Genomic DNA, 12,016 nt, shown 5'->3' with positions numbered 1-12,016 from the left:
ACTGTATCGCAGCCAATGGAGACCACTACTATTAAGTTTTTTTTATATATTTTAAAGTGTTTTATATTAATGTATTAAACTAATACATTGTATAGTAATGTTATTTGCAATAGATTTTTTTTACTTTGTTTCACTAGACTAGGTAAATGCTAGGATATACTCAAAACTAAAATTAAATAAATGAACGAGTGGCGCTTTGTTGGACGGTTCCAATCTTTTAAAGGGACGGAGCTCTGGTGGTGAGGTGAAAAAAAACACTTACTTCATATTGTTTAATAAATATTTCCTAAGCACAACATTATTACACTTACATATTTATTACAATAATATTCACAATAATTTAAGTTTATAAAGAGCCAAAGATGTTACACTGTCCGCGTCTGGAATAGAAGTACTAATACAAAAAACAGAAATCTTCTAATATAAAATTCAAACAGATATTCTACTATTCTAAACTAACACTTTTTCTTTACATATGACAAGTGTTGCCTGCCATTATTTACATTTTCAAACTCCAACACCCTACAACCTTTTTAGGTCTTGCCCTCAGATTTCTTATCTATTTTGTGATCATTTGACAATTTAGGCAAGTAGGATAAGCCTCCTGTGCCTGACACACGCCGTGACTATTGGATCTAAGGCAAACAGGTTTCCGCACGATGTTTTCCTTCACCGTTCAAAGTCCATTAGTGCACAGCCGGGGATCTTCCTACGACCTCAGGGATGATAGTCGCACGCTGAAGCCGCTAGGCAAATACTGCTATACTCAAATCCAGTACATTTAAAAAACACTTTAATCAACCAATAACTCCTTACTTTGAACTTCCAATAGCGATTTCGAGCTCCATAATAAGTTATTCTTCCCAACCACCAATCAAGTGATATCAGCGCTACGGATGATGAGAGAACTACATCCAACTTCCATACAAAAACGTCGAGTATTGTTATGGGAAGTACAGAATACGGGGCAATTTTACAGTTATACTTTTGTGGAGGAAAGATGGTGAACAGTTCCTTCAACCTCCACCTCGATCTGTCTAACCACTGACAGGCCAGCCTGCAGGCCCTTGCATCTAAGATAGTAAGTTATATATCTTTAGCAGTCAGAATAATTTTGCTAACGCGTTTTCGATGATGCCATCGCAGTAATTGAAGCCATTGAATGTCGCCTACACTAGCTTTGTGTATTTTCGTACGTATCGTTCAGCGGTAAATCATTCATAATTTTTGCTCTGTTTCATTTAAATTATTTGTTACTTTGTTATACGTATAACAAATATCATATCTTGAAAGACCCTAAGTCAAATTGGTTCGGAAATACTTAAGGAGGAAGCTAGTTCCACATAGTAGTAGTGTACGGATGACGACGGATGACGACTTTCCTACAAGAAAAGAGCTTCATCAATTCTCAAAAATGCACTCGCGAGACCTCTGGTATTGAAAATGCCCATGTGCGGTGGTATCACTTAACAATAGGTAGTGAGTGGTAGGTCCTGTAACATAAAAAAACACTTTATGAAAAGTTGATTCAACATGGTAACGTCGAAATATTGAAAAAGTTCTAACGACGAATTTTGGAAAACTAGGACAGTTAGTACAAAAACATTCATAGCAGTTTTGGTAACATATGTTCATATTGTGACTTGCAAGTCATATTGTTAGATTCGTTACGATCGTACAATAATGATTATTTTTAACCAATTTCGAAAAGGATTTGACCTGCATATAATGTTGTTGGCATTAGATATTTGAGAGTTATATTTAGACTTCAAGCACGTGCTAAATTTGTTTGAACATACATTTGTATGTTAAAATGTCTTGGATCTCGTATCGAGATGGTCCACAACAATATAATGCGTGAATACTGTAGCAAGATACAGGTAAGGAATAAATTGTATCGTTATTTTTTTTCCTCCAGTTACAGCTGCATCTGCCACCTATATTATTATTTAATACTTCTACTAAAATACCTTAATTTGCATTGCATTACGAAAAGATAAGTTAATAAAAGAGCGGTTGGATGTTGTTCATTCGCCATAGGTATTTTTAAATCCCTGTTTGTAGCCGCGGACGGATATGTAAATATAAAAGATTTATTGCTATTCCAATGTTTCTAATATTTTCCTGTAAACAATATCTGAAGTCATTTCAACGTATATTTGTTAACAATGTCTTTTATTTACGCGAGTAACATTAAAATACTATTATGTTATTAAAAGTGAGATATAATAGTTATAAAACTGGTCCTTGAAGAAGATATATGTCACTTTGACTGCTGTAGCGCCAGAGACAAGAAGAGTCTACAAGCGCATCTGTTCAGAAGCCCCAGTGGGGCTTTGCTGGACTCCCTTCAAGTATACCTCGTTATATACCTCGTTGCCATTTTAGTGATAGCCATTGGTAAGCTTAGTAAATTGTATGATTGGATTCAGATATTTTTATCCTACTTATATTCTGCTGTCATATACACCCTATAGTTTTGGAAAACTGTTTTAGACAACTTCCAATATATACTTTATATTAGACCTTTATTAGTAATCATAGCAATTAAATATACAGTAATTACTATTTTCTTAACATAGTAATAATAAAAATAATGAAAAGTTAATAAAAATAAAACTAAATCAAATTTAAAAAGTTTGGTCCCTGTGGCAGTTTACCTTTAACGCTGGTAGCATGCCATGCTTTATTGCGATACTAAATCTTTGAGTGAGGGAAGCACCAGTTCTGGGGTCACCGGCACTATACTACCAGGCGCCCACTTAAATCTTAAAATAAAAGTAACATTATACATTATTCTTTATATTTAGCTTGACTTTCTTTTGTTTCTATTATAGTGTTGTATCTGTTTCTAATAAATTAAAAGGCTCTATGGATTATTTTTTATGATAATTCGTTCCATGGCTCTTGATACTAATCACTTTTTCTGTAGAGGTCCAGGTTAGACATCCTTTTCCATATACCATATATATTTTAATTCAACTATTTTATTGCCGCTGTAGTCTAGACAGCATTCTTTCATGTCATCATAGGCTTTCATAATAACTAACCGTAGTCTTCTATTAAATTTTTGTATATGAATTAACCGTATATCAAGGGTTGATAAAATTATTTATTACTAGCCTCCGCGAACATTGTTTTGCCTTAATTAGATTATTTACTTAGCCTATTTTATTACATATAAAACATTTTGCTATGCTAGCCTAGAAACAGTTTTTTTATATCTTTTTTTCCATCTCCTTAGACTTCATGGAATAAATTAAAAAGCTACTCGAATTGGTCCAGCCGTCTTGAAGTTTTGCGGTTACCAACATTAATTATTATTTATATAGATTATAGCCCGGTACAAACGCTTCTATATGATCTTAATGTAATACCCACGTTTTATAAGTATGAGGTAAACAGTAATGAATACTCCTTAGTCATTGGTTAAACGTTTCCCGCCTCAGGCTACATCCGTCTATACCACTCAAGTCCTGATTCACTATGACACGTTATCCTATGCCAAAATCGTTCTGAATTCTATAATTCCTATTATTTATTTGTTCTCTATTAAATAATGTATATGCTGTAATGACAACATATACCTTTGGTACCTTAACAAAACTTTAAAACAAAATATATTTATACATTTAGGTTACTTTTGTACGCAAAGATTTTTACGAAACGACTCTAAATGTGGATTCTTAAATCAAGGTCGTAGTATGAATTAAAAAAAATATACAATAAACATCGTTAAATTAGCTTATTGATAACAATTATTAAAATAAATAGATTTCTGTATTTGTTTCATGATCATTTGTCAATCTTGGTGATCAGCCTCCTGTGCCTGATATATGCCGGTTTTATCACGGTATTTTCCTTCACCGTTTGAGCGCATTTTAAATGCGCACATAGAAAGAAAGTCTGGTGCACAGCCGGGAATCGAACCTACGACCTCAGGGATGAGAGTCGCACGCTGAAGCCAACACTGCTGACAATAATGATTATTAAAGTTAATATAAACCTCAAATAGCCATTGAATTTTTACTGACGTTAGACTAAACAAAATCATATTAACAAATGTTATATAATAGTTGCATTTAATTTGATCTATTCTCAAGAGGCGTTTAGTTCTGAGAATGTAATATAAAATAGAGTTCTCGAGTATTATACTCCGGATTCTAGGAAGTTATTATTCATCGCACGATTTAATTGTAATCGAATCCGCCCGCCCTAAGATGCTTGCATTTTATCATATTCTATATATTACTATTAATTGCTACTTTAACGAGTTACATTGTTAAAATAAAATCTAACACATTTCAAACTACGTTGAGAAGTGGTCTCTTCTTTAGATTATTTCAGTCCTTAAGTGTTATTTAATTAATTATATGTTACAACAACAATATAAAATCCTCCGTATATTTGAGCTTACCTTAGAAGCTTTTGTAGAAAAGGAGAAACCATGCGTGTTTGGACAAACGGTCGCAATTTCATGTCGGAACACACCATGGTTTCGTCTTTCGTTCTACACTCTAACTCTCCAAGTCCTTCAGTATATACGTCATGTGCGTTACTAAGCAGCGGAAACGATTGCGACACCTATAATGTATTTCTTAATAATTTTTACACAGACGTCGTACACACATATTGGCAGTGAGTTTAAAACTGTATACAAGGGCGAGCAGTTTCAAGAATGAATGAATTGACCTCATTTTCCAGTAGGCGTTCAATATTTAATTCACGTTTCTTTTCTTCTGGCCACTTTATTTCTTTGAAATTGTAGTAAAAAAGGAATTCATGGAATAGTTTGTAGATTATAATTGAGCATATTATGACGTTTTGTGTTCTTTTTTGTAGACATTACTTTCATTTCACGACTTTGAATGTCGAATTAGTATAATAAATTTCTACTATTATTTTCTACTTAACCCCTTAAGATTGACAAATCATTAGTCATATTTGAGACTTCTATGTAGTCTTCTATTATTTTAAAGTCTAAAAATAGCATTTCTTTGTGCGTGTTACATTGGAAAATTTTAAAGCATCAATCAATAATTTTGACCAGGAATCAAACGCAAGACTGGAGTTATATGGAAATACGTTAACAATTTTGCAGTCGGATACTAAGTTTATGAATAACACCGTAATTAACATTATCCCTTAGCATTTACAAATAATATTTTGTCATTATATACCTTAACTATATTTTTAAAACGCCATAAGACCTCCCATAGAGTGAACAATTAGAATTATTCCTACTCCGCTACCCGTAATGGTTTAAATCCTTATTAAAGGCCGGCCTCTAATAAGGACTTGTGTGGGGACACAGGTTGCCTTTGTACACTCATGTTAAATGCAGAAGTAGCTCTACCGATCCTAGTATAACATCAATTATGGGTCATGACTGAGGAAAGGGTATTTCCGGGTACGTTCGTGAATCAGTATTTGGTCATATTTAAAAATACATAGTTTCCTGGTACTGTAATACCTGCTTTCTGTAAAAATGTAAATTATGTTCTTGATTTATGAGAACTACTTAGATGTTTTAAGATTGGTGTCTTTCGTCTGATAGATCAATAACATCTCTAGTTTAATAACCGAAATAACAATTATTTCGGTTTGACTAATCACAATTAATTATTTCCATAACTTACTCATTAAAAAACCCAAAGGATTGTAGGATTATAATAGGTGGTAATTTTATAAATGAAAGCGGTTTATATTATATATTCTAGTGTTTTCTAACCTTTTTGTGCCATATCTTTTATATAACATACATATAAATAATAAAAAATTATAAATAAAATTATAAATAATAAAAAAACATCTAAAGTAACAAAAATTATAGGTTTTTGGGAATATTAATAGGAAGTTGTAAACAAAACACTAATGAAATTTTCAAAACAGCTTATGAACTGAAATTTAAATTCCAAATCATTTAATTTAATTAATCATTATTTAATCATAATAAGTTTCCGAACAGCCCACCTAACAATCAAAGTGCACGTTGGGGATTACTGATACAGTCTAGTCAGTCAAATTAAAGCAAAACTTTAGTCTTTCTTTTTCTTCACCAGATGCGAGGATGGTGGAGGCGGCGCGGCGACAGGCACGGGAGGGCGAACAGCGTCGCTGCGACTGGCCAACGGGCGAGTTGCAGCGCAGTCGGCGGAACATCTACCCCACTCGCCAGACTGTGCCTCCGTGCGGATATCCATGGACAACACAAATACATGCTGCACGGATTCGCTCGTCACAGCCTTAGATGATGAGACGCTGTTACTCGGTAAGTCTGCTCTATCTTCAACACAATTTCAACGCCTGGATAAATGTACAAAACGGGTTTTTTCTATGAATCGGAAATACATCTAAATCACTAGCCATTACATTTTTTATTTTTGTGTTCTTTATTACCTCATACGAACATATACATAGGAGATACTGTCAAGCTATTTGGAGTCTACAGAATCGTATTTACTATACAAATATAGAAGTAAGTAATACTACAGTCCGCTACTTGATTTTTAAAGATAAAATCTTATGAATTTGATACGTAAAACGATGATATATTTTTAGATTTTATTATTATACTTCTTTACTCAACACAACATTGCAGATCAACGTTTCCCTACATTTTGTAACAAAAGATTTCCTGTTGTGACTCAAGGTGCCATAATACAAATGATATCCTATTATTGAGTAAAGAGAAAAAAAAAGAGCCTACTAATTCTTAAACGGCCAGCAACGCATTTTCGAGCCTTCTGGCAATATGAGTGTCCATGGGAAGCGGTATAATTTAACATATATTACATTTCAAAATTTGCGTATTCTTTGTGAAAATCAGCCATCTTGTTAAATTTGGATCGAATACAAACAGGTAGGATGTTTCCGGTTTAAATTCTAAAAAGATGCGCTGTCGGACTATTTTGATGAGATGCATTCCTGATTTTAAATCTGCAATAAATTTAAATCAAATTGAAACTTATTTAAAAACTTACTTACGCTTCAATTAAAAGAGACATGAACTTTAAAATTTAATAGTACATTTTTATATAACAGTTTAAAGAACAATCGTTGGTTTAGACGCTTGCATAAGTTAATTTTCTAAATATATTTTTCTTGATCCGCAATAATAGATATTCGCATAATAACTCAATCATTGTAATAATACTACGTCATAATACTTTTTATAGCCATTAATATCGTGTTATCGTACAATAATTGATTATAACCTTTCGCATTAAGATTCGATTAAGACCAAACGCTTGTAGTAGGTACTTATATAAGGCTTTTACAACAAGTTCGATGTTGCGATGCTAGCGAGCTTTTCGATGTTTTTCAGCGTAAAAACTGTATTTAGTATGATGAGAAAATATAGTATTATAATTAAATATGATGAAATAGAAAACTAAAATAAATTTTAGAAGTTTGGTCCTCATCGTCACCTTTAACACTGGCAGCATTTCCTCACTGTATTGCGATACTTACCCTTCGAGCGAGCGCAGCACCAGCTCTGGTATCAGCGGTACTATTAACCAGGCCAAGATAATTCTTTGAGTAGCGCCTGTGCACTTAAACCAGTCTGAACTCCACAGAGAACGAAATCAAAATTGGATGAGTATTTTGGCTGTTTAATGTCCGCCACGCCAGCTTTTGTCCTTGTCGAAGAAGTGAGACAGAATTTTAGCTTTTATTTTTAGAAATAAAATTATATCCAATTGCTAATTTTATAGGTTTGATAATCAGTTTAAGCAGGAATTAAGTTTAAAATCATATAGAATTTGATTTTGAATTCGTAATAGTATTTTAATTTGTAAATCACAAACTCGCCTTTATCCCTCTCTACAATGAGCTTTAAATATAAAAAAATGCTTCAAAGCTTTCAAGTTAAATTATTATAAACAATTAAATTAAAACATTTTAGTTGGTAAGTTAAAAATATCTATACAGCTTGCAGGGCTTCCTGAGATGTTCACAAACTATACAATAGAATCCTCTTGACAACCTTTAATATGGAAAAAAAGGCTCCTACGAAAATTTTCACATGATTCAATGGAGCTTAAATAAATCCCGAGCATTGTCGAAGTGCCATGATGTCATGGCTAACCTCACAGTCATATTAATTGATAATTTCTACTAAGTGCTTTGTCTTGTTAAGTTTCCTACACTTTCATCAATAATTTATGAATGTACAATACATCATATATATATATATATATATTAGGAAAGATCGCACGATTATTTTATACTTTATGGTGATTATATCGAAATTTGACTTTTTCGAGTGTCTTATTTTATTATTTATTTTTATAATTATTCTCTAAATTTTTACTTATCCATGTTATACAGAAATTGCGCTGCAAATAAATTAATCTGAATTCAACATTAAATGATTTTAACATTGTAAATAAACAGTAGATTAGAAACTCTGGAAAATACTAAACCCTGAACATAATCCTTCGAGCAATCTCGTCAGAGCTAGGCCAATTTGTCATTACTTATAAATTTAATCTCCCATACATCTTAGTCGATGGTTTAGTATTCTACATCACATATATTTAAGTAGTGGAATAAATCTACTACATTACAATGAACTGAAAATATATGAATAAGAACACACAATAATAAGGACCTTATCAATAGGATTATAAGGTGGGTATTGTTTCTATCAGGTAGTCAAAAATATCATATCAAAATAAAATATCATATATATCATATCAATGGCATATTTTTTTCTCAAAAAAGTTGAGAAATTAATAATTATATTGAAGATGAAATCCAGGCAAAATACTTCACACATACTTTAGCAAAAACATGATATAAAAAAACCAGTATCGCTAACAACCTTTCGAAAGTTTTGGCCTCATATAATAGACAAGTAGTTCAGCATTCTGTGCCTGACACATGACGTCCACTTGGGCTTAAGGCATCCCGATTGAGCGGATGTTCAATGCGCACATAGAAAGAACGTCGTATAGCCAAAAATTGAAACTACGACCTCAGAGATGAGCATCCTTGACACCACTAACACTGCAAACTCATTATAATATTAATAACACCTTTTAAAATTATACAAAAACATAGCAATTAGTGTATTCAATATAAAACATGATTCGAATACCTCATCATACTTCATTATATTTATAAACCTTATCCAAACTAACTTTCAACACACAAAGCCATTTCAAGATTTCCTTAACTCGGCAATTACTTCTATAAAATGTGGCTTTGGATTTTGTTTTATTCTTTTTTTAAGTTAAGAGTCATTCTGTTGTAGAAATGTCTCCTTAAATTTAAATAGCAGATTTCTCGGCTCGCTCGACTTAGCCCTGACCTATTATGTAACGACGTCATTATATTATATTACTTACTGCATCTTTTTTTAACCTAAACAATTTTCGTTAATTTCGATGGTTGAAAGTTTAACGAGTGTCATCTATTTTTATCGGACTCCAATAAAGTATTATCCATACATGTGTTATATAGCACAAAGAGGATGCTGTTTATATTTTTGATATTATTCACAGTGGATAAACTTCAAACTTTACGTTCAAAGGATAAACTTTAATACTTTATTTATGTTTATATTCATTCATATTCCTAATTATTTATTTATAAACTTAAACACATATACATTTTATAAAAAATAAAACACTTAGACAATATAGAAAGCCATTATGATTACATTGATAAATAAAATATATGAAACAGAAAAGAAAGTCAATAAAGTACTTTAATACATAAAAAAAGTTACTACTGCTAAATTAAGTCAAAATCTTTCGCCGCTTCCAAAAATATTTCCACCCACCCTCTGTGGTGAGTTGGAACGTAAATCTCTATGTATGTGTGGACTCTGTTTCCGCACTTAGACGCTCAATAGGTCGATTGTGCGTAAAGTCCTGGCTAACTAAGCCAGCCTAACTCCTTCCAGAAGCATAGAAGTCTCCTGGGCACCTCGCAGGCTTCACGGAGCGATCACTGTTCCGAGGATTTCTACACGTTGCTTAGTCACAGCCTCGCATTCCAGGACTACGTGGGTGACTGATTCCTCTGCGCTAAAACAGCCTCTGCACAGGGGGCTGTCTGTCGCGCCTAGGACATAAAGATGTTTATTAAGGAGACAATGGCCCGTAATTGTCCCTATCATTGTTTTCAGATTTATTCTATTCAAGTTTAGAAGTTGTTTGGTAAGCTGTCGGTTGACTGCTGGCAGAGCCATTTTGGACTGTCTGCAGCCCGCACCTTGTGACCAACGTTGATGTTGGAGCTCTGTGGATCTCTGGCATACCCAGGCTCGAACCTGCGAGAAGGATAAGGGAAGGAGCGGATACGGACCTGCAGTCCTCATCTCCGAACCTCTTCTCGCAAGCTCATCGGCAGCATCGTTGCCAAGTGATCCACTATGTCCCTTGATCCACTGCAGGGTAACTCTGTTTGTCAGGGTTATTGCCTCCAGTGCATTGTGACACTCCAGTATCAGTCTACTGTTGGTCTTTTTGCTTACCAACGCCATCAGCACAGACGCACTGTCGGATACGAACTTAATACAAAAGTTATTAATTCCTAACCGCTGCACGGCTCTGGCTGCTTCAGTTATAGCGACACATTCGCACTGAAAGATCGAGCTGTATGTGCCCAAGGGTAGGTGTATGTTGATATTGAGATCAAGAGAGAATATGCCAGCTCCAGAGCCACAGTGTGCTGTAGTGATTTTTGCCCCATAGATCCAGCACCTTCAGCCTGATGGCAGCCAGTGCCGCCTCCTGCTGTATGTGTAGGTCCAGAGGCAAAACTTGTAGGGCTATCTCCAAAGCTGCAGTAGGCGTTGTTTTCATGCAGCCGCTTGCAGCGGACAACGCAAGCCTTTGGAAGCGACCAAGTTTGATTACTGCCGTTTGGAGCTCTGTTCTCGGCCACCAAACCAGGGCTCCGTAAGCTAGCATTGGCCTGATTACAGCAGTGTATAGCTATAAAGTAATCTTAGGCGATAGACCCCATTTCACGCCAAGCATCTTTTTGCATTGGTAAAGCGCAATCGTTGCTTTGCTTAGCTTGTATTCCAGGTGTTTATTCCAGAGCAGTTTACTGTCTAGAATCACACCTAAGTACTTCGTGTTTTCTTTTACATAAACAATTGTATTATAGTTGGCTAAAATCCGAAACATTAGTTTCGGTTGTTCGACCACTCTGTCTATTGATGAAAACTTACACTAACATAGTATACAAAATAGTTTAAATGGTCTTAGCATATAGAAGATGTATCAGTAAGGGTGAGATTCAAGGTCGGTCTAAATACGACGTCAGACGCGAAGACGCATCAAAAATTTATAGAATTTGTCCTATACTAATCCATCAAAATGAAAACTTCATTTATTAAACAATAAAAACTTATTTTAAATAATTCGTAACGTAACAAAATACGGACACATATTTTGTTCTTTGTTATTCTAATTTTTATAAAAATATGACTACGTGCGATATTAAGAACTGTGGGCGTGTCCACAACCTAGTTTAGTTGCTGCAGTAGAAATGACATTTTTTATACATATTGTAAATAAATCCATGTCTCACTTATAAAAATAACGATGATGTATACAATCTTTATCGCGGAGCAAAGTATAATACATACTTTGTATTGAGTAAATGACGCTGTTTGTAATTCAAAATATTAGTCTCCATTGATACGAATAGATTTTTCTAAAGATAAGCAATTTTAATCTATCGGGAATGTTACCTGCGGGAAAGAATGCACTTACATGGCTTTTAGGTCATTCTCATGTTTATTTTGTTTTTATTTACATTTTAATTTAGATATATGCATAATAATCGAAATTCCGCTACCAAGGTGGTCTAAAAACAACAAAACTTGAATTCCAAGAAAAAAATATGTAAGCGGGACTATTTAACGAATATGTCAATAGTTGAGTCATGATACAAGCGTTTTGTAAATGGTAAACCCCCTTAACGTTTAAAATTGAGAAAGTTAAAGTTAAAGATTTTATGGCCTGGAAACTTAACGGGATTTAAATGA

General features: G+C 33.8%; 1 protein-coding gene across 5 annotated transcripts in view; it reads left to right on the top strand.

Moving 5' to 3' along the window:
- LOC123713401 (potassium/sodium hyperpolarization-activated cyclic nucleotide-gated channel 2) overlaps positions 1–12,016 on the top strand; it is a 168,929-nt gene that overhangs the window by 77,913 nt on the left and 79,000 nt on the right. For all 5 annotated transcript variants that reach the window (XM_045667032.1, XM_045667033.1, XM_045667031.1 and 2 more), the window contains exon 3: positions 6,063–6,271. In XM_045667032.1, the coding sequence (XP_045522988.1) occupies positions 6,063–6,271 (209 nt within the window). The remainder of the gene's footprint in view (positions 1–6,062; positions 6,272–12,016) is intronic.

The sequence above is a fragment of the Pieris brassicae genome, chromosome 8, assembly GCF_905147105.1.
Source record: "Pieris brassicae chromosome 8, ilPieBrab1.1, whole genome shotgun sequence".
Classification (NCBI taxonomy): Eukaryota; Metazoa; Arthropoda; class Insecta; order Lepidoptera; family Pieridae; genus Pieris; species Pieris brassicae.
This window is presented reverse-complemented; position numbering and strand designations above follow the sequence as displayed.